The sequence below is a fragment of the Gallinula chloropus genome (genome assembly GCF_964237585.1).
Source record: "Gallinula chloropus genome assembly, chromosome: 13".
Lineage (NCBI taxonomy): Eukaryota > Metazoa > Chordata > Aves > Gruiformes > Rallidae > Gallinula > Gallinula chloropus.
This window is the reverse complement of record NC_140098.1, coordinates 14,550,706-14,574,515: the sequence shown is the minus strand read 5'-3', so window position 1 is coordinate 14,574,515 and position 23,810 is coordinate 14,550,706. Positions and strand designations below refer to the sequence as shown.

The following is a 23,810-nucleotide window of genomic DNA, read 5'->3' as shown; positions in this document are numbered from 1 at the left end:
GGCTTGTAATTAATGGCTGGAGGACAGGAGGAGAACTGGAACGAATTCCAGCCTCAGCTTCCTCCATGTGTTGTGAATGGCCAGCCTGTCCACTAACACACTCCAATTTTACCCACACCAAGCCCATGTGATCCAAGCTGCAGGAAAGCAAGGGGAATTTTTAATCATCTCTCTGATGTACAGTGTAATTGTTGACTTTTATCAGGCAGTCATTAAACAAAGACTTAGAAAGAAATAAATATGCCTTAATTGCACGATTGCTGTTGCTCACAGTAGGGGAGCCTTTGAAATGAGTAACTGGTCCCCATTATCATGGCTACACACATCCTCAGACATGGAGGTATCAGTTGAGATCAGTGGGGACACTTATTTATTCCCCAGCTATGTGTGTAAGCGCCTGTTACATGTTTCTATCACAGTTACTCCTGTGGGACATTATCTTGCACACACAGAATCGCAGACTCACAGAATCACAGGGGTGGGAAGGGACATCCAGAGCTCATCAGGTCCAAACCCCTGCCAAAGAAGGGTCCCTAGGACAGGGCACACAGGTCAGTGTCCAGATGGGGCTGGAATCTCTCCAGAGAAGGAGACTCCACACCCCCTGGGCAGCCTGTCCCAGGGCTCCCTCACCCTCATTGGGGAAAAGTTCTTCCCCAGATTGGTGGGGAACTTCCTGTGCTCCAACTTGAGCCCATCACCCCTTGCCCTGTCTCCACAGAGCACTGAAAAGGGGCTGGCCATTTCACCCTGCATCCCATACTTAAGATATTTATAAACACTAATAAGGTCCCCCCTTAGTCTTCTTCTCTCCAGACTGAACAGCCCGAGCTCACTCAGCCTTTCCTCACAGGGGAGATGCTCCAGGCCCTTCATCATCTCTGTCCCTCCTCTGGACTCTCTCCAGGAGATCCCTGGCTGTTTGACACCAGGGAGCCCAGAACTGGACACAACACTCCAGGTGGGGCCTGACCAGGGCAGAGCAGAGGGGGAGGATCCCCTCTTTGACCTGCTGGCCACACTCCTTTTAATGCCCCCCCAGGATCCCCTTGGCTCTCTCAGCCCCCAGGGCACACTGCTGGCTCATGGCCACACTGTCATCAACCAGGACCCCCAGGTCCTTCTCCACAGAGCTCCTCTCCAGCAGGTCACCCCCAGCCTATACTGATTCCAGCAGTTACTCCTTCCCAGGTGCCAGGCTCTCCACTTGCTTTTGTTGAACCTCATCTGATTTCTCCCTGTCCAGCTCTCCAGTCTGTCCAGGTCTCTCTGGATGGCAGCGCAGTGTCCTGCGTGTCAGCCACTCCTCCCAGCTCTGAATCATCAGCACTTGCTCAGGGTGGATGCTATTCCCTCATCAAGGCTGTCGATGAAGATATTAAACATGCACACAGGGGCAGAGCACGCCACTGAGCCCACTCCTGGACCCTCACACACAAGCTCCCAGCATCTCTCAGGCAGGGAAAAATCTTAGAATCCCAGACTGGTCTGGGTTGGAAGGGACCCTAAGGGTCACAGAGCTCCAACCCCCTGCCACAGGCAGGGACACCAACCTCAAGGCCTGGAGCTACACAAGGTTGCCCAGGGCCCCAGCCAACCTGGCCTTGAACACCCCCAGGGATGGGGCACCCACCCCCTCTCTGGGCAAAATCCTCCACGTGTGCTATACACAGCTTTTTCCTCCCCACTAACCCCAACAAACACACGCTCTCATTTTAGCTGGGTAGAATTAGCATTCAGACAGAACGTGCAGTGCATTTTGGAGCCAACTTTCCTCCTTCCTCTGTGTAAAACCAACTCTGACTCCTGGAGCGTTGTGGTTTTCTCAAGACAAACACACCTATTTACATCCCTGAATGGAAATTACTCCCTCAGAGCCCCACGTTTCCTTCTACCCCCAGGACATCCCAATGAAAGCAGCGGTGCACTTTTACATCCACAAATGTCACCAGCACTTACTTCTGCACTTGAGATGCCTTGAGGAGCCACCAGAAGTTAAAAAAAAGTAAGATAAAAGAAAAAAAGGACATAAAACCCCCATCATCCCTCCCCAATCCCAGCCTGCTGTCAGAATCACTGTGCTGCAATGCCTTTGGTTCATGTCTAAAGGTATAATCAGCCAGGCACACGTGTGAACCTGCCATTCAAGAAATGCCCCAGAGTTTAGTACCCAAGTCTGAGGCAAGTAAGACACAAAAGAAGGAGAATAATAGTGTTTAGAATCCAACTGGGAGAAGATCAGGCAGGAAATTACAAAAGATGCACCTATTTGGCAAATAAAATGTAAAACATCTTATGGTGGGTGTGATAGGGGCTCGTAGAAGAGCTGATAATAGATTAAACACGTGTACTCTGCTGTTTCCAACAACTGCTGCTCCTTCCACTCTGGTTTCCACAGAATCACAGGGGTGGGAAGGGACCTCCAGAGCCCATGGGGTCCAACCCCCTGCCCAAGCAGGGTCCCTGGGACAGGTCACACAGGTCGGTGCCCAGAGGGGGCTGGAATCTTTCCAGAGAAGGAGACTCCACACCCCCTGGGCAGCCTGTCCCAGGGCTCCCTCACCCTCACTGGGAAGAAGTTCTTCCCCACATTGGGGGGGAACTCCCTGTGCTCCAACTTGAGCCCATCGCCCCTTGTCCTGTCCCCACAGACACTGAGAAGAGGCTGCCCATGGCCCCCTGTGTCCCACCCTTCAGCTATTGATACCCATTGATCAGATCCCCTCTCAGGCTTCTTCTCTGCAGGCTGAACAGCCCCAGCTCACTCAGCTTTTCCTCACAGGGGAGATGCTCCAGCCCGTTCAGCATCTCTGTCCCTCCTCTGGACTCTCTGCAGGAGATCCCTGGCTTTTTGATCCCAGGGAGCCCAGAACTGGACACAAGACTCCAGGTGGGGCCTGACCAGGGCAGAGCACAGGGGGAGGATCCCCTCCTGTGACCTGCTGGCCATCCTGATGCCCCCCAGGATCCCTTTGCTCCTTTTCCTCTGCCTGCCTCTCACTGCAGTAGATGGGTGCTGTGACATCAGCCCCCTTAAATTTCACAACAGACCTGGTAGCTCTTAAGAGACCACAAAGAAAAATCCCAACCCAGCTTGTGAAAGCAAAACAGCATTAAAAAATTTAAATTCTGAAATTAAATTTAAATTAAAAATGTAAATTAAGTTTAAAAATTAATTAAATTAATTTTTAAATTAAAATTTAAAAGTTAATTAAATTTTAACCATTAAATTTAAACATTTAAATTAAATTTTTAAAAGAAAATAAAAAGCTTTATTAAATTTTAAAATTAATTGAAATTAAATCTAGAAATTTAGATGCCATTAAAAAGTTAAATTAAATTTTAAAAATTAAATTCAAAAATTTAAATTAAATGAAAAATTAAATTCAAAATTTTAAAGTAAACCTAAAATTGACATTTAAAAATTTAGATTAAATTTTTAAATTTCAATTTTAAATGTTAAATCAAATTTTTAAAATTGAATTTTCAATTTTAAAAGTTAAATTAAATTTAAAAAATTGAATTTACGGTTTTAAAAGTTAAACTACATTTTAAAAATAGAATTTCCAATTAAAAATTTAAATTAAATTTTAAAATTTGAATTTTCAATTGAAAAATTTAAATTGAATTTTAAATTTTACATTTTCAATTTAGAAAGTGAAATCAAATGTATATTTAATTTACTTTAATTTAAGTTTTCATTCAACCCCCCACTTTAAAGGATGATTTCCCCCCCCCCAGGAGAATGAATGAGAGCAGGCTGCGGGTCGGCACCCCGTTACCTTGCTGTACTCCTCCCAGGAGTTGCTCCAGGTCCAGTAGTGAGCTTTGTAAAGCCCGACTCTCACCGCCATCATCTCGTTGCCACGATAGTAGAATATGGGCCTGAGAAGGAGAGAAAACGCTGTGTGAGAATCACCACCAGCACAGGCCCAGGCAGCCGCCAAGGCCGCGGCCTGGCCCATAAAGGAGACAAACACTTTAATGGCGCCTGACTTCCGGTTCAGCTATCAGCCAGAAACAGGCTGCTGCTTAATAGTCTCCACTGCAAGGGTTTCAATTAACAGCTTTTTAAAGTGTTCATCAAGTTGAGAGCTCACATGCTGCAAGGATGAAGCATTATCCAGCTCGGCTGCCAGGGATTGTTAATCCTTGAGCTATCAGGCCCTGTGATTTCCTATCGAGCCGATTTAAACACCAAATGGCTCAGAAGCGGATTGTGTGTGAGAGAGAAACGGGGATTCAGGGAATACAGGATGCTTAAGTCTCTTTCCAGCAGCACCAAGCTGTGTGCTGTGGGTGCTGGATGGATGGGGTGGCCAGGGAGGACACCAGACACTGGATATCATCTCTGAAAAACTCCACACACAAAAACCTGGCAGCCAGACAGGCTTTATTTTAAACTCCTGTCTGCTTTCTTTCCCCAAAAACCTCCCTTTGCATCACAGAATCAGAAGGTTGGAAAAGACCTTTAAGATCATCCATTCCAACCATTCCCATCCTGTGCTAAACCAGATCCCTGAGCACCTCATCTCCCCTGTTAAACACACCCAGGGGGTGACTCAGCCCCTCCCTGGGCAGCCTGTGCCACAGCCCCACAACTCTGCCAGGGAAGAACTTTCCTCTCCCAGCTGAGCTGACCCTGCCCTGGGGCAGCTTGAGCCCATTGCCCCTTGTTCTATCTCCTGTCCCCTGGCTGAAGAGACCATTGCCCACCTCTCTGCACCCTCCTGGCAGGTAGTTGTAAGCAACCACTAAAAACCACTTTTTTTTTCCCCCCAGAGGTTTTTTCCTAATTAAAAATAGATCTGAGAAACACACTTTACTCTGAGCACTTGCTTTGCAGAGGCACTACCCTTCCCTGGGGCATCCCAGCAGCATTTCTGGTGGTTTCTCTTCCTCTTTTTCCCCAAGAGAAAAGGTACAAAACATTCCTGCAATGGACCATCTGCAGGAGAGAGGTTTGATTTGTCGGTGCAGCTCATCACACAAGGACATCAGACAGAGTCAGCTCTTCCCTCCAGTTGTTCCAGGCTGCTGACAGGGCGCTGGTGAAGCCATTTATCACTCTCTGTAGGGTACACACATCTTTGTCTTTCATTCAGAGGTGCCACTTAGCAAAACCTACTTACTCCAGCGATGCCACCATGAAAAAACAGTCCCTGACTGCAAGATAAGATGGAAATCTCCACATCTGAATGTCAAGAGGGGCTTTAGATCTCTTCTGTTTTAAAATCAGAGCCTCCCCTTGCAGGTTCCTTGCACAAGGAGCTGCCTCTGAACAAAGTCACCTTCCCTGGGTGTGTTTAAAAACAGGGTAGATGAGGTACTTAGGGATATGGTTTAACTTAGGATGGGAATGATTGGACTTGATGATCTTAAAGGTCTTTTCCAACCTTATGACTCTGTGAAAGGGGCAACACTGCTGGCAGCAGTGCCCGCTCCAGCATCCTTAACCCACCTGATTCCCCTGTGAAATAAAGGTGGCTGGAGAGATCTGCCACAGGGCAGAACCTGAGCTAAACTGGTCTCGTTAAGGAAATAAAAAGCCTAATCAAACATGCAACAAAATCCACCAGCCTCCCTTCCCCCCCGCCCCCTCCAGTCGTAGCACTCTATTTGACAAGCTATCACAGCATCACAAGGTTGGAAATGACCTTTAAGATCATCAAGTTCAACTGTTCCTGTCCTACGTGCCCCTCTGGTTGATGGGGTGGGGGTTAGGTCCTTGCTTTAAACCAAAACAAAAGGTATTTTCCAGCTTTGAACGAGGATTACAGCTTATACTCAGAATTCTGCTGTTACCTGGGGCTTTTTTCATTTGCTTTTTTCTTTTTCAGCTGAAAGGAATATAACAATTCAATCTCCTGGGAAGATTTTGGGGGCTGTGACCCAGACAGATCTTGGGGGGGAGGAGAAAGAGGGGGAAAACAAATGGGGAAAAACAAAGGAAAAAAAGCTCTGATGCACCTTGAGTTGTAACACGAACAGGGGGTTCCAAGGGGTTGCTGACTGCAACAAAATTCTCTGTTTAAACAACAAAGCAGCTTTGCAAACTCTGGGAAGCAGAGGGGAGAGGCTGTTTGAGGAATACCCTGTGCCTGGTGGCAGCCACAGGCTGAGCTCTCAGGCAATGCTCACACTAACAAGCACAAGAGCAGTTTTAAGGAACAAAGCCCTGTGTCCAGCTCAGAAAAGAGGTCAAATATGTTTTCCATGTGTATATTCCCTCACTGAGAGAGAGCTCTGTTTATATTCCTATTTCCTAGGCTGCCAAATTCCTCATTAAAATCCCAACCATAAGACCTCTCTGACCTCCAGCGAGGATATCTGCTCTCAGGTCTTAGTGCCTGTACCCAAGAGCTGACAGCACTCCTCCATGCACATAAAGATCTTTAACCTAAAGCTGTCCCTGCAAAAGCAGCCACAGAAAGAGGACCCCAGGAGGAGGTGGGCTCCTAGACCATCTGCAGCAGCCCAGCCTTTACCTCCAGCCTCTCTCCAGCAGGAGCTATAAAGACCCAGCATGGACTTGGATGTTTTACCAGTAATAAATAATATATTCTCCCCTAGCCAAGCTACAGTTCTCAGGCTTTTATCTCCCCTGTTGCCAGAGGTTGTTGCAGGGGTCCCCTGCTAACCCCTTGACATTTTCATCTGTCCCCAGACTCTGCTTTATGGCACATGCCACATGTCAGGAAATCATAGAATCATAGAATCCCAGACTGGTCTGAGTTGAAAGGGACCCCAAGGGTCACAGAGCTCCAACCCCCTGCCACAGGCAGGGACACCAACCTCCAGGCCTGGAGCTACACAAGGGTGCCCAGGGCCCCAGCCAACCTGGCCTTGGACACCCCCAGGGATGGGGCACCCACCCCCTCTCTGGGCAGCCCCTTCCAGCCCCTCACCACTCTCTGTGCAAAGAACTTCCCCCTAATATCTCATCTCACCCTTCCCTCCTCCAGCTTCACTCCAGCCCCCTTGTCTTGCCAGTCTCTGCCCTTTAACAAGCTGATTCCCCTCCTGTTCCTCTGCTCCCTTCAGGGACTGGAAGGCTGCAATGAGGTCCCCCCACAGCCTTCTCTTCTCTTCTCCAGGCTGACCCAGCCCAGCTCCCTCAGCCTCTCTTCACAGCAGAGCTGCCCCAGCCCCCTGATCATCTTTGTGGTAATGAGAGGAAATCCCACCTCTGCTGACACCCACAGAACTGGCACACAGGGCAAAGCTCCAGCGTTACCCCACCCCACTGAGCAGGAGGAAAGATGCATCAATCAGCTTATAAAATATTTCTGTGGACTTGATATTAAAAAAAAAACCAAAACAACCCCAAAACCCACCCAAATCTGGCCTGGGTTCAGTCAGGAGCCAAGGGTTGGAGCTCTGGGCTCATAACTAACCTGTCAATTAGCTTGCCCTGCAAGATGGCAGGTAAAAGGTCGATGCCGTCAATCTGTCTGTCACTGGGAGGCTGCAGCCCCGCCAGGGACAGGCTGGTGGTGAAAAGATCCATCACGTTGCCCAGCTGATGAGTGACCTGAAAGGGGAAGGAAAAAATGAAAACAAACCCAAGGAGAAAAGAACAGAAATTCATTTGCAAAAGAAGCCTGTCAGGAAAAGCCAGGAGGAGAGAGGGGCTGCTTTCCACCCAAGCAGAAATATTGCTTCCTGAGCATCCTCTGCTAAGCATCTTTGGAGAGTATTTCCCTTTATGGTGCTGCAGTCACCAGCAAACCTCCTGGTAAAATAATAAAGGAAAGGAGATGGTCCTTATTTCTCTACTTCCAGGGAGTATTTGCAGTTTGAGTTCATTTTCCTTTCTTTTTTTCTCACTCATCTCCATGTATCCACTTTACAGGAGCGTGTTTCCACTGAGTTCAGCTTCATTTAGCTCCAAGGCATTCATGGATTGAAAAAGAAATCAGCCCTTAGACAAACAAACCACCAAAAGAGGTTCTCAATTTGTTCCCTTCTCCAGGTCCAGAATACCCTGAGAGAGTTCCCAGAAAGCAGAGAGATAGATGGATAATAACAAAAAAGAGCCCAGTGACTTCATCTGCAAACCATTTCCAACAATTCAGGAACTGTAAAGCTGTGGTATTTTTAGGATATATTTTAGTAAGGGAGAAAAACATCTGGGTTTGGCTCCAATGGAGATGTGTAAGCTTTTTTTTCCACCCCCCCTTGCCTTGCTTCCCTCTCCCCCTCGTCCCCCCTTAATTAGAAGCCACACTTATCTCTCTGCTCTCAATTATTTGTATTTTAAAACCCTAAAAAGTCTGATTCTTCCTGAATCTGTGCTGCCACACTGCTCCTGCTACACCACAGTCACCCACTGCAGGATGCTTAATTAACCAGTGACACACTCAATTAAAAGAGACCCATTCAAATCCAGAGCAAGGCTGCTCTGCACAGGGATGCACCAGCCTTTCCAGCCATCCCACTTGTTTGGTGATGAGAAACCATCTGATCCAAGCCCACATCTGGAAGCACAGAAGCACTTTCTGACTGGAATCCAAGTCCCAGCAGCAGCAGCCTGGTGAACATCGGCGTGAACATTACGATGCTGGGACTATCAAAGGCTTTTTTTATCTCTGAATCCTCTTCCTCCACACAAACAGCTCCCTCCCTCCCAGCCTGGAAGCTGATGCTAATTATTTAAATATGACAACAAATGATAATGTGATAAATGGATTTGGGTGAGATGTTGGCTCTAGGGGGAAAAAAAAAAGTGGGGGGGAAATGCTGGTTTTGCTGGGACACTGAAGCTTTTCATGCAGAGATTGGGCTGAGAAAAGTCAACACAGAGGAAGAATTCAGAAGTTTAACAAAAAAAAACAACCAAAAAACCTGGAGGAAGCCACATGCAGGGGATTGATGATGAGTTTAATATCACGTGGTGTGATTGCAGTCGTTGCAAGCTTTAATGGCTTTCATTCATCAAAAGGTGTTGGCAGGAACATGTGATACTAAAGCTGTGCAAGGACACTGCCACAAGTCTTGGGAAGGAATCAAAGAGCAAAGGCTCTAACCCAAGAGGAAGCCTGCCCATTGAAGTCCTTGCCCAGGAAAGGGGTTGGGTCAGTTGACTGAGATCAATAGGTCCTGCAGAAGGTCTCTGGTGTTTGAGGTTGGGCCTTATTCATGGACACTGCTGCAGCAGGCAGCCTGAAAGAGGCCAGAGAATCATCAGATCACTGATGGTGCTGGGTTGTAAGGGGCCTCTGGAGGCCATCTAGTGCCCCCCTGCACTGAGCAGGGACATCACTACAGCAGGTCGCTCAGAGCCACATCAAGCCTGACCTCTGTCTCCAGGGATGGGGCCTCCCCAACCTCTCTGGACACCCTGGGCCAGGGATCCACCACCCTCAGAGGGAAGAACTTCCTCATGTCTCATCTAAACCTGCCCTGCTCTAGTTTAAACCCATCACACCTCATCCTATCGCTCCATACCATTGGGAACAGTCCTTCCCACCTTCCTGTACACTGGAAGGGCCTCAGAGGTCTCCCTGGAGCCTTCTCTTCTCCAGGCTGAATCAGCCCAGCTCTTTCAGCCTGGCTTCATCACAGAGGTGCTCCAGCCCTTGGACCTGATCCAACAGGTCCACATCCTCCCTATGCTGAGGGCTCCAGAGCTGGACACAACACCCCAGGTGAGATCTCCCCAGAGCAGAGCAGAGGGAACAATCCCCTTTCTTGACCTGCTGGCCACGCTCCTTTTGATGCCCCCCAGGATGCCACTGGCCCTCTTAGTGACTGGGGCACACTGCTGGCTCATGGCCACCCTGTCACCCACCAGGACCCCCAAGTCCTTCTCCACAGAGCTCCTCTCCAGCAGGTCACCCCCCAACACCGTGCTCCCTCTGAAGTCAGAGGGGATTAGTAGTGCTCAGCACCTCAGTAGAGATGCTCAGTCCCTCATAGGCTCATCTGCTGGGTAATCTCCCCCGAGCTGCCTTGGGAGAGCTGCAGGGCCAGCAGAACACCATATGCAGAGCCCACTAAAGAGGAGCCCTGGCACACGCCTGCTCCCCGACAACCGCCACGTCAGGAGCAGGCAGACAAGCCACTGCCTCAGCCTCTCAGTAATTAAGTCTCTGGCAATTTATAAGGCAACCCCCCCCCCCAAAAAAAATCACTTTTCTCCTTGTTGCACCATTCCCTCACCTCAATTTTTTGATAACAAGCAGCAAGAGGCAATCACTGACCCGAGCCCCACGTCTCTAATATCACCTCGTTTACACATCACCCTGTGACAATCCTGTGGGGCCACCATGGTCTTCTTGTACCAGCCCTTATTAACCATAACCAGATGGAGATGACTCTCTTTAATCATCCAATTACATTTCTGGTCTCAGACAACATTATTTTCCTTTCCCCCCCCCTTGTGAAGGCACAGAAAACTTCTTAAGGAAATTAAATGCCCGTGCCACAGCCACTTGGATTTATCTGTGCTCTGCAGCACCACGCTGAAGAAGGGGGAAGGCAGAAAAAGGTTAATATTTCTAGAAAAAAAAAAAAAGACCAACTTTGAAGTATTTTCAGAGAAAAATAAGAAAAAAAAATAAAATTACCATTTTCTCCTGTCAACAGTGCTCTTTCATTCTAGTTGCCTTTCCCATTTATTTTTATATTTATTTTTTTTTTTAAAGGAAAAAAGAAAAATCCAGAGAGGGCAACAGCCCAGAGAAAATAAATAATATATATATATAAAAAAGAAGGAGATCAGATATTGCTCATATCAGTGAGAAACAGCCGGTATTACGCACGTAAGAAGGGATTTTTTCACCCCCCTTCCTCCTTCTCCCCCCCTCAACCCTCCTCCTTCTTTTTAATAAACTCTCAGTCTACACATAATGTCTTTAAGAAAATGAAATCCTTTTTGCTGTGGGGCCATGGCGCTGGAAGAAATAAGTCCCCAGTGCTGTTATCAGGGTTTTCAAGCTTTAACTCTGAATCAAAGGCGACAATTAATAAAGTCACCCCCGCCAGGAATGGGAAAGGAGGCAAGCTAAATATTTGAAAACTGGGTGAACAAATGTCAGGGTGTTTTTAAATAAAATCCTTTTACAGTTATCACAGCGAGCAGACCTGATATCCCTGTCTAATTCAATTTCAATTTGCGCCCCGTGGGAGATAGGGAAGAAAAGGTTGCAATGCTGTCTTTGGGTTGATATGTTCTTTTCTCCTTCAGGAAGCAGGCACGAGAGAGGAAGGGGAGGAGGGTGAGGGAAGAGAGGAGGAGGATTCAAATACCAACAGAATAGGGGGATTTTTATATATTTTTTTTTGGTAATTTTTTTTCTTTCCAGCTGGATCCTTCCAGAAGGCAGATGCGATGTGGGGAACTGGTGGAACGCTGATTTGTTGTGAATTCACCTGGAAAACCAGAGCTGAGCTGAGGAGGAAGCTGCAGAAAGGCTGTTTGTGTGTGTGTGAAGAAATATTCCTGCTGGGGGAGCAGGATGAACTGAATGTTGATGCCAAGAGCAAGGCATGTTCCCAAAGCATCCCTCTCCCCCCCAAAAAACCAGCAAAGCAGCCAACTGCACCAATTATCCTACCCTCTATCAATAGGCTGTCAAGTGTGGGCAATCCTGTCACCCAGCTTCTTGTGTTTACATAAAAAGGTCCTGCTTTGTTTCAGCAAACAAACCGACCTTTGAATAGAAATAAAAAAACCCCAAACTCACCCTATATGTTAATAAGATTATTAATAAATCACAAGATCCCATCAGCAGAATGAGCCTTCCACCTGGTAACTGGATTTCACTGGTCACAGAGACCCAAGACCTCCTTTTCTGGCTGCAGCTATGCCACCCAAAATGGTCAGTGACCCTTCACCTGCCCCTCGAAGTGTCCATGGCTGGAAAGGAAGAGCCACTGCACTGGGAGGAACACCAGGAAGGAGGAGCTGACCCTTCAGGTTCGTGCTTGGCACTCCTGAGGAGCTCCTTGCTTCCACCCTGGTTCAAAGGTCGCTCCTAAGCTTTCGTTTCCTTCAACTCTCCTGAAAGGAAAGAGCCACAAGGGACTTTGAAGGAGCTTCTCCACCTTTTCCAGGTTCTTGGACTATACCAGACTCAGGCTGACAGAGCCAAGATGCTGAAGCTACAAACCCCACAAGACACAGAAAGGGAGCCCAAAATATCCCAGCAAACACATCTCTTCACTTACTACACCAGCAGAAGAGGTGGTTATGAAGCAATAACTCTGAGTGCCCTACAAGCCAACGTAGCATGAGCTCTGTCACACAGAAGCAACACCAAACCTCTCACCTGCTCAGTGCTGCTGTGGGTACCAGTGCTGGAGCCTCGATGGCAAGAACACAAGCAGAAAAGACACGTAAGTAGCTATCACATATTTACTTATCAGTTGCATCATGCGGGGGTCTAACTGGGGGCACATCCTGGGGCTTCTGGAGCTACCTGAGTAGAGTCCAAAGGGACGTTTGGGATGTGAACATCTGCACATGCAGACATTTGGCAGGCTGCACGGTGAACTGGAGCCCAAGATTGGATGGATTTAAAGTTAAGCACGTGCTTAAGTACCAAGGATGATAGCAGCAGTGGTGAAGGAGGGGATTTGAGGGCACATACCTGCCCACTAAGCCTTAAGCACGCTCTCCAGCTCGCTGAGCATGCACGGGGCTCACCGTACCACAGCATCGGTCAGTCCACCCACCCATACAAACCAGTTAGCTCTGCAGAGGAACGACTGCTGAGGGGAATTCAAAGAGCAGCTTGAGCTGCAGCCTCAAGCAGGAAGCCATGCATCACACCAGGCTGCTGAGAACAGGACACTTCAAACCACATCAAGCTCCACTGCCTCACTGCGTGCAGAAGACTACCTGTGAGAAGGGGGACCAGCCACTTCCAGGTAGGAAAGCAGGCACAGGGATTTCTCTACTTGTGGGTTTAATTATCCTCAGAGTTACTACAATGGAAAGAATGTTTAACTGCGGTATTTACTCCTCCCCATTTATAATTCATGTTTACTTTTAGCACATTATTCAGTTTGGACATGGAAAACAAAACAGCCAGCTTGAGTTTCATGTTCCCCAACGCTAGCCCAAGGCTGTTGTACTTGGCTTGTAAAGGCTGGATGGAAATGTTTAAATTTAAACAAAAAAAGAGACTGTTTTCATTTCAAATTTAAAAAAAAATAATAATAAAAACATCCCTAGCAGGTTTTGTGAACTCTTTAAAAATGATGAAACCAAACTACCCTCCTGCCCTCAGCTGCAGATCTAAGCTATCTGCTGGCTTCCCCCTAAACATAAACCAGAAATTATCATTATCCTGACTCAATTAAACCACTGGACAGGAATGCAACTCCAAAAAATGTTTTATTTATGAATAGTTTGCAGTCTTAAGCACAGCACCCTGTTAATGAAGTATCACTTTCTTCAGGGATAAGGGATGCTCACAAAGGGGAGGAAATCTGTCTTATTTACCATGAACCCTGCCTGCAGAAGAATTGATTGCATCTTTCTTTAATGAGAACTGGGACAAGAGAGGCTGGTAGTGCCACTGGAGGATTATTTTGAAGTGATCATATCTGAATTTGTGTACAGGCAGGAAAGAGCAAGAGTCTGGTATCTAGAACTCCCCAAATAGGACTTTTATCAAACACCAAAGTGAGAGCTGTGTGGGTCAAATCACTTGGTACTTCAGGGCAGAGAGGGTGTGTGGGCAACATGCTCTGGCTCTAGCCTGGGACACACATCAGCAACATGTCTTTATACCCTGATCTGTTCAAATAGCTCATTAAAACCACCATGGCCTGAAAGAGTAAAGGGTTTAAATAGAGCAGGAGGACAAAGAGCTCAGCACCGTAGAAATGATCGTGGGCACTCCACATGCAAATCTGCCCTAACAAAGAGGAATGGCATCATTCTCCAGGGGCAGCAGTCAGCTCCTCACCTGGATGGACACGTTGGGCATGGTAAAAGCCTGACCCAAAGCTCACTGAATCCAGGAAGAACCACTCCATTCCCTGCAGACCACTTGGAATCGTTACAAGCAGGTACTCACCCCTCCTGCAGGAATATGGCCAGGCCACCAAGCAATAGCTGGTTCTCTCATGCCACCTTCAAAGGTGGTTTGTTTGCCACACAGAAAACGACCGTTGCTTCCTCCTAGAGAAAGAAGCCATTGGAGAATCACAGAATAATCATTAAGGTTGGAAAAGACCTCCAAGATCATCCAGTCCAACCACTCCCTACCACCCCTATCACTCCCTAAACCCTGAGTACCTCATCCAACCTTTCCTTGAACACCCCAAGGGATGGTGACTCCACCACCTCCCTGGACAACCCATTCCACTGCCCAACTGCATTTTCAGAGAAGCAATTTCTCATAATTCCTAACCTAGAACCACATTATTCTGATATCTTATTTCAGAGGGACACTGTCCAGGAGGAAATTTTTAGGCTACTTATAAATGACTTTCCCTTTCTGCACTCCCTCCAAATACTGTCCAGATTGTTTGGGGGATTTGGGGTGTTTATTTGTTGGGTTGGTTTTTTTTAATATCCCTTTATGATGAAATTTTAGGAATGTCTTTAGCCCAGGAAGAGAGAGTGGCAGTTAAACACAGCTTGCTATCAATCAACCAAAGAAAACAACAAACAGAAGATACTTTGCTGGCATTTTCCTTCCCTTTAAGGCTGTTAACTGCTGTTCCTAACCAAAGGAAATCTGATACTGTTGGGTAGAAATAGTAATTTTTATTCTTTCATAATCCTTTTAAAGTACCAGAGCAGAATTAGATGCAGAATGAGAAAAATTACCATGCATTCCCTTAATGTTTCCTTGCAGAGACAGTGAATGCTGTGCAGGAATGTCTGGGGTTTAACCCAGACTTTCAGCTCAGCTGTCTGAGGACCAAACAGGGAGCTCCCACCACTGATTCCAGATCACACCAAACCAAGCACAGTGGTTGAAGTCAGAATTCAGGATACTCCCTGCTCTGTGGTCCAATAACCACGAGACAGCCAGCCTCCAAAGAGAGGAGAGTGGGTTGTAAAATCAATTTGCAATGGCTCTGAGAGAAATGATGGTTTAACCAAAAGAAAACTAGTGAAGTAACCAAAATACTTTTGCTTCTTGCTGTGTTTCATGAGAGCTAAAGAAGGATGGGCTCTGGAACTCTCTGGAATTACTCAGAAAGCTCAAATATGTAGATGGAGACAGAACAAGGGGCGATGGGCTCAAGTTGGAGCACAGGAAGTTCCCCACCAATCTGGGAAGAACTTCTTCCCAGTGAGGGTGAGGGAGCCCTGGGACAGGCTGCCCAGGGGGTGTGGAGTCTCCTTCTCTGGAGAGATTCCAGCCCTGTCTGGACACCGACCTGTGTGACCTGTCCTAGGGACCCTGCTTGGGCAGGGGGTTGGACCCTACGGGCTCTGGAGGTCCCTTCACAGAATCCCAGCCTGGTTTGGGTTGGGAGGGACCCCAAGGGTCACAGAGCTCCAACCCCCTGCCACAGGCAGGGACACCAACCTCCAGGCCTGGAGCTACACAAGGCTGCCCAGGGCCCCAGCCAACCTGGCCTTTAACACCCCCAGGGATGGGGCACCCACCCCCTCTCTGGGCAGCCCCTTCCAGCCCCTCACCACTCTCTCTGCAAAGAGCTTCCCCCTAATCTCTCATCTCACCCTTCCCTCCCCCAGCTTCACTCCAGTCCCCTGGTCCTGCCAATCTCTGTCCTTTAACAAGCTGATTCCCCTCCTGTTCCTCTGCTCCCTTCAGGGACTGGAAGGCTGCAGTGAGGTCCCCCCACAGCCTTCTCTTCTCTTCTCCAGGCTGACCCAGCCCAGCTCCCTCAGCCTCTCTCCGTAGGGGAGCTGCTCCAGCCCTCTGATCATCTCTGTGGCTCCTCTGACCCCTCTCCAACAGCCCCACATCTTCCTTGTGTTGGGCCCCAGCTCTGGACACAGGACTCCAGCTGGGGCCTCATGAGGGCAGAGCAGAGAGGGACAATCCCCTCCCTTCCCACCCCTGGGATTCTGTGATTGTGCCTGGTCCTAAATAAATTAATAAATATCCCCACCCTGACAGCAGAGCACCAGTGGAAAGGAGCACAGGTGAGCAGCCAGACTGGGTTAGGCCAAAAGTCCCCTTAGCCAAGGAAACCTCCTCCAACAGCGACCAGAAGCAATGACCACAAGCTAACTCTAAATGTTACAGCATTTTTAGGCTCCTCCTAACTGAATGAAGTAAAACCACAGGTCCAGATCTCTTTTCCCTTCAGCCACAGGGATTCAAGCTTTGATTTCCCAACCCCAGCCCAGGTTTGTTCAGGTGAGACTCACCTTGCTTGGGGGCTGAAATGAGCGCGGCCCCGTTATCAGAGGTGAAGAACACGAAGGTGTTCTCACTGATGCCCAGTTTCTGAAGGTGTTTTAAGATCTTCCCAATGCTGTCATCGATTTCTCGCACAGCATCCCCATATCTGAGGGGAAAGGGAGACACAAAACATCAATGGCAGCAAAAGAGACAAAGCATCACACAGCAAAACGTGCTGTAGTGGGTGGAATTTATACCTGGGCCACAGAAATGCTTCTCTTATGCTTCAGGTTCTGGAAGAAGGTTTAAGGTTAAAGCACCTTCCCCCCACCCCTCCCTTCTTAGCAGGCTTCCCTTTAGCCATGATTTTGCTCACTTCTTCCCCCTCCTTGTGGCACACATTGGTGTGTCAAAACCCTGTAGCTTCTTACAGACTCATAGAGTTGTAGGGGTTGGAAGGGACCCTCAGAGATCATCAGTCCAACCCCCTGCCCAAGCAGGGTCCCTGGGACAGGTCACACAGGTCAGTGTCCAGATGGGGCTGGAATATCTCCAGAGAAGGAGACTCCACACCCCCTGGGCAGCCTGTCCCAGGGCTCTCTCACCCTCACTGGGAAGAAGTTCTTCCCCACATTATGGGGGGGGAACTCCCTGTGCTCCAGCTTGAGCCCATCGCCCCTTGTCCTGTCCCCACAGACCATTGACAGTAGCTCCTACTTGGAAAGAGCAATCTCCAAGTATTAAGGTATCAAGTATTGGATATTAAGGATCAGAATTCATTCAGACATGAACCACTCTCAGACAGAGCCCAGCAACTGATAGAAATTTAGCTCTGAAGTCCCAAAGCCACTCTGCCACAGCCCTGAAGCTAACAGTTTTGCTTGCAGACGCTGGTTTGAATCCACAGTCTCAGAAGCAATGCTCACAAGATCTACAGAGCTCTTCACCTCCTGTAAACCATGTTTCTCATGCATGCTTTGCTATTTGCTGGTCTGGTTTATAGGCTTTTGAAACATGCACTGACCATACAAAAGCCTTCCAAAAACTCATCCATGCCACATACAGCACTTCATTACTCACACAACTGACAAGGGAGCTGAGACTCCCCCTTCTCCCCCACTTCACTCACAAGATATTCATTTCAGATTAAAGCATAATTATTAAAGAACAATCCAAGCAAAGTCTCACTAATGTGTTTCAGCACACACATACACTTGGAGACATGATCAGGGGAGGTTTAGGCTGGGTATTAGGAAGAGGTTCTGTACTGAGAGGGTTCTGGGCTCCTCACCATAAGGACACGGAGGTCCTGGAGTGAGTCCAGAGAAGGGCAACCAGGCTGGGGAAGGGGCTGGAGGGCAAATCCTCTGAGGAGCAGCTGAGGGAGCTGGGGGTGTTGAGCCTGGAGAAGAGGAGGCTGAGGGGAGACCTTCTCCCCACCTCCCCTGCCCTGCCAGGAGGGTGCAGAGAGGTGGGCGATGGTCTCTTCAGCCAGGGGACAGGAGCTGGGACAAGGGGCAATGGGCTCAAGCTGCCCCAGGGCAGGGTCAGCTCAGCTGGGAGGGGAAAGTTCTTCCCTGGCAGAGTTGTGGGGCTGTGGCACAGGCTGCCCAGGGAGGGGCTGAGTCACCCCCTGGGTGTGTTTAACAGAGGGGAGATGAGGTGCTCAGGAAGCTGGGGCAGCACAGGGTGGGAATGGTTGGACTGGATAATCTTAAAGGTCTTTTCCAACCTGGTGATTCTGTGGTGGTTGGGCACTGGCACAGGCTCCCCAGGGAAGGGGTCACAACACCAAGCTTGACTGAGTTGAAGAAGTGTCTAGGTGATGCCCTCAGTACCCTGCTCTGACTTGGCTGGTCCTGTGTGGAGCCAGGAGTTGGACTTGATGATCCTTATTGGTCCCTTCCAACTCAGGAGATTCTATGATTCTTTGATCTAATAAACATTGCTTTTTAGATAAATATATATATTTTAATATATATCTATATTTGTTTTTATATTTATAAAGTGCCTATCACTGTATTGATTTTTGGTTCCTACAGCATGAGGTATTAACTGAAAAAACCCCACAAAAACCAACACCCACAAATACAAGACTTACAGTCCTCTCTGGCTCGTGCCCAGGAAGTGTTTGGAGGCATAAACAGGAGCGTGGGTAGCATCAACTGCCCAGTATAAAAAGAAGGGCTGCTGGCTGCCCTGCTGCTTGCTAATAAAATCGAGAGCTTCCTGTAAACAACAGTAAAGAGGAATTTAATGGAATCATCTTCTGCTGTCTCAATCTCCATAAAAAAGAAGAGTAAGGTCACTGTGGCTTAGAAACCAGAATTAAAGCAGGCAGTACCTGCAGGTAGAGCTGAGTCAGGTTGGCTTCACCTGTCTTCAGATCGATTCTGAAATCTTCGTAGTATCTTAAAGAGAAAATGAATCAGAGAAAAGATCAATCTAAGGGAAATGCAGTATAAAAAGGCTTCTCCTCCCCCCACTCCTTACACAAGCAGGTTGCTGTTCCTACTCAGCAAATGCTCTTCAGGTATTAAAAAAAAAGAACATCACCATATGAGATGAGGTTCAACAGAGCCAAGTGCTGGGTCCTGCACCCAGGTCAGGACAACCCCTGTTACCTGTACAGGTCAGGAGGTGAGGGAAAGGGCTTTGGGGGGACTCGTGGGTGAGAAGCTGGACATGAGGCCCCGATGTGTGCCTGCAGCCCCCAAGGCCAACCCCATCCTGGGCTGCATCCCCAGGGGTGTGGGCAGCAGATGGAGAGAGGGGATTGTCCCCTCTGCTCTGCTCTGGGGAGACCTCACCTGGGGTGCTGTGTCCAGCTCTGGAGCCTTCAGCACAAGGAGGTCATGGACCTGTTAGAACAGGTCCAAGGGCTGGAGCACCTCTGTGATGAAGCCAGGCTGGGAGAGTATAGGAGGGTGGTGGATCATGAGCACAGGGTCTCACATCAACCTGCGTGACCTATCATAGGGACCCTGCTTTGGCAGGGGGTTGGACTTGGTGATCTCTTGAGGTCCCTTCCAAACCCTGTGAGTCTGTGATTCCAGCACTGTAACATCAGCAGGGACAGCAGAGACAACAACATCCCCAGACAATCAGCTGAATTACCTGCCAATCATCTCCCAGTCCCTGTACACAGGGATATTGGGGAGCTCTCTGTTATCAAAGGGTCCAAAATGGCAGTTTGGGGATCCGAACCATTCATCAAAGCCATGCTTCAGGGGGTGGAACTGGGGCCTGTGACCCAGATGCCTAGGAACAAAAGAAACAGATGAGTTAAAATTCTACTGCAAAGAGGCAAAGAATCATCTCAGCAGAATGGCATGCAAGAAAACAACCTCTGCCTAAGAAAAACTGGAAGCATGTTAATCAAATAAATGACTGCAGAGCAGTGCCTTGATCTTTCTCATACTTGTTGCAGGCACATCCATGCAGGCTCACTCCAGCCCTGACATATATCCCATTTTAGCCTCCTGTCCCATCTCTGTTGTCCATTATTTCCTCCTGCTGGTGTCCTCTCTCACACTGCCTCCATGATCTGCACTGATAGCTGCCCAAAGCCATCGTGGAGAGGGACATAACGTTTTACTTAAGGACTCTGATCTACAAGCCAATTTGATACCTCTAAGCTGTGAAAAGAAAAGATGAAGCTCATGAAACATAATATATAATCTGCATTCCCTTTATGGAGCATCCATGCTGCCAAAGTGGTACAGAGACACACAAATGTAAATGAGAATGAGTTTTTTACGTTCACATGTGAACATAAACCGCTTTCAGCTACTCCCAATGACAGCTCCATTCTACTGTGCAGCTTGAAAATCTCCCATCCTTAACTTCAGGAGGAAGCTGCTCTCCAATCCCCAACTTCTATATAGTAAAGTCTCTAGTCATAGAATCCCAATCTGGTCTGGGTTGGAAGGGACCCCAAGGGTCACAGAGCTCCAACCCCCTGCCACAGGCAGGGACACCAACCTCCAGGCCTGGAGCTACACAAGGTTGCCCAGGGCTCCAGCCAACCTGGCCTTGAACACCCCCAGGGATGGGGCACCCACCCCCTCTCTGGGCAGCCCCTTCCAGCCCCTCACCACTCTCTCTGCAAAGAACTTCCCCCTAATATCTCCTCTTACCCTTCCCTCCTCCTGCTTCACTCCATTCCCTTCCTTTGCACTCTCCTGGCCAGCCAGCCAGCCCATCCTCTCCCAGTCTCTGAAGGAGATCCTTGTAGCTTCATGTTTATTTGATCACTCACAAGCCTGCCCTGCACCCTGCCCATTTTGTGCCATCACCCTCTGCACGCTTTCTGGACATGAAGTAAAACGATCCATGGTGTTATTCTCAGCTATTCCAAAATTAGTTAAAACCAAAAGTAACCATCCTTCCAGCTGTGATCATATTTCAGTGCTGTAACTAAACCCTGCAAGCCTGACCTGCACAATTCTGTCCTCTCCTCCTCTACACACATGATAACACAAAGCTACTCCTGGTTGTTTCTACAACAGGGGACGTGAAGCATATTTTATTCTTTGAAAGTCCTTGTGGAATTTACAGATGAAGAGGTGGGAAAAGGTATCAAACTGTTTCTGAGAGGGAGATTATTCTCTCCCTACACAAAAAAAAATAGAGAGATATTTAATGCAATACAACTGATTCTAAGAGAGCCATGGAAAATCCTTACAAGAACTGACCTGTACAGGACACCTTCACAGAATCCCAGGGGTTGGAAGGGACCTCCAGAGCCCATGGGGTCCAATCCCCTGCCCAAGCAGGGTCCCTGGGACAGGTCACACAGGTCAGTGCCCAGACGGGGCTGGATTCTCTCCAGAGAAGGAGACTCCACACCCCCTGGGCAGCCTGTCCCAGGGCTCCCTCACCCTCACTGGGAAGAAGTTCTTCCCCACATTGTGGGGGAACTCCCTGTGCTCCAACTTGAGCCCATTGCCCCTTGTCCTGTCCCCACAGGCACTGAGAAGAGGCTGCCCATGTCCCCCTGTGTCCCACCCTTCAGCTATTGATACCCATTGATAGATCCCCTCTCAGGCTTCTCTTCTCCAGGCTGAACAGCCCCAGCTCACTCAGCCTTTACAGAAGTTTTAAAAGGGGTGCTGAAAGGGCATAAAATCTGCTGGAAAACTCTGTGCTGGAACTCTGTAATCCTTGGGGTCCCTTCCAACCCAGACCATTCCATGGAAACTTAAAAAATGTTTAAAAGCCCTAAAATTGCTAGGATGAGATGGCAATCCTACTCCAGCACTTGGTGTTTCTTTACACCTTCCTAGGAAGCAGGTGATGTGGACAAAGGAGAGAGCCCACTGCTGTAGAGCATCACTCCTTCCTCCTGCCCAGGGTACCAGCTCCTGGCTGAACACCGACAGCACACTGCACATCCTCCTTCAGTCTGCTTCTTACTAACAGCTGCAGGTCCTTCCAGCTTTGCTGTTTTCCAAACAACAGCCTGGAACCACTGTGTATTTGCCTTGTTTATTCCTTTTCCCTGGGTGTATGAATTTACATGTATCAGCACTGAACTGCATCTCATTGCGTTCAGCCCACTGATCCGATTCTTCACGGCCACTCTGCTGCTTGGGCTTGTGGTAATAAATTATTCACTGTCTCAGGTTAGTTTGCTTTCTTTCCAATTTCTTTCCACAGTTCAAACTCACTCTTCTCTACCTCATTAATGAATCTGTTAAATAAATTGTATCTCATTACCTCCCTAAACAGTATCCCCCCAGTACGACTCCTGTCCGAAGCCCCTTCGTTAACAATGCCCCCGATAACCCAACAGTACTCCTCCAGTGTCCAAAGAGTTTTAAAGTCACTATTTAGGCATTAATTTCTTACAGCACTGCTACAAACTGTGGATCAACTGCTCAGAGACCCCATGGGATACCATTACAGCCCACAAGCACATCTGAAATGTGAATGTTACACAGGCACCAGTTTCAGCTATTACACTGGTAATTCCACTGTTCCTGTTGGATCCAAGTATCTTCCAGGCTTTTCCCTTCCAATTCTTTGCAGACAGCACAAAACATTGGCTTTTTTTTTTCCCCCAGAAGTTCTTCTGTACCCTTTTCAAAGGTTATACCTTCCACAAGAGCCCATCAAGTTGAATATTCAGACAGATCAGTCCTCTAGAACTTTTAAAACACCCAGAGTCAACTATCCTGGCCAAGTCTATCCCTACCCACCCTGACCTTCTACTCCTGATGAACAGTCTTCCCAATAGCCCTGGAGATGTCTGTGTCTCTATTTCTATACCACACACTTCTACTCCCCCCAAAAAAGCAGCTTTCAGTTTAATCTGTTAACAAAAAAGCCCAACACATACCAAAGGTCAAAGGCTGAAAGCACGTAGGTGCTGATGGAAAGTTCCAACAGAACATCTTGGTTTTGATTAAATAGTGTGATACAGGGATGAAAACACCAAGAGTTGAAGGGTTTATAAATATATTTATGTATACAGACACACACAAACCCCCTTCAATTCTCTGTAGGATGATATATAACACCCAATTCAGAAACTGATGGCAGCAATGGGATAGATCCACCACAGATTTCAAAACTCGGGGGTCTTTCCCTCAGTTCTGGTTGTTGTGCTGCTGTTTCACAAGACACACACCAAAATCTCAAAGCAAGAGGTGTCAGATCAAGTTTACCATTTGCCAATGATCTTATTGACGTAGCCAGCTTTCTTCAGCATCTCTGGAAGCAGCAATTCAGACTCTGGGATTCCTCCTACGATATCCTGTGGTGTGTATGCTGCATAAAACAAAGCAACAAGCCAACCTTCCCAACTCTTCCAAACACTGGAGCAAACACACAGCTACCCATCGTTAGAAGTGCTGTTACTGGATCACAACTGGCAATTAGCTTGATGTCCCAGCCATATCACCCCCTTGGAAGCACACCCAGGCCATGAGATGAAGAGAACAAGTAGATTCAGAGAGATGAAAGGGAGATCTCTGCCTACTCACACCCCACAGCCGGTAACAAAGGGGGCTGTGGTCACAGAATGAAGGTGACTCTCAAAAGGGAGGTCCTACCAAAAGCAAACCTTTAGGTGTGCATCAGAGCTGCTTTTACTCTTGCAAATCTGCTTTCTGTTTCATAAAGCAAAGGGGTTATTTTTCTACATCAAATTATCAATAAATGCACTCAAACTGCAAGAGCTAAAAGAAATGATAGGTCTTTGCAGCCCACAGCCCTCTGGCTCCTGAGAATCCAAGGTGTCACTTTGGTTAGGACAGGGACAGCCAAGCACACTTGCAGACACACACTGTGTGTTTGGGCTCCTCACCATCAGAAGGACAGTGAGGTCCTGGAGCGAGTCCAGAGAAGGGCAACCAGGCTGGGGAAGGGGCTGGAGGGCAAATCCTCTGAGGAGCAGCTGAGGGAGCTGCGGGTGTTCAGCCTGGAGAAGAGGAGGCTGAGGGGAGACCTTCTCCCCACCTCCCCTGCCCTGCCAGGAGGGTGCAGAGAGGTGGGCGATGGTCTCTTCAGCCAGGG

The 23,810-nt window shown here is 48.2% G+C and overlaps 1 protein-coding gene across 1 annotated transcript in view; it reads right to left on the bottom strand.

Annotated features, from left to right (window-relative positions):
• Positions 1–23,810, bottom strand: part of GALNS (galactosamine (N-acetyl)-6-sulfatase) — a gene marked incomplete at its 5' end in the record, with an annotated part of 57,730 nt that overhangs the window by 24,161 nt on the left and 9,759 nt on the right. The window contains 8 exons of the mRNA XM_084270146.1: positions 3,783–3,885; positions 7,398–7,534; positions 14,034–14,137; positions 16,316–16,455; positions 18,391–18,518; positions 18,634–18,700; positions 19,407–19,550; positions 22,961–23,063. Of these exons, the coding sequence (XP_084126272.1) occupies positions 3,783–3,885; positions 7,398–7,534; positions 14,034–14,137; positions 16,316–16,455; positions 18,391–18,518; positions 18,634–18,700; positions 19,407–19,550; positions 22,961–23,063 (926 nt within the window). The remainder of the gene's footprint in view (positions 1–3,782; positions 3,886–7,397; positions 7,535–14,033; positions 14,138–16,315; positions 16,456–18,390; positions 18,519–18,633; positions 18,701–19,406; positions 19,551–22,960; positions 23,064–23,810) is intronic.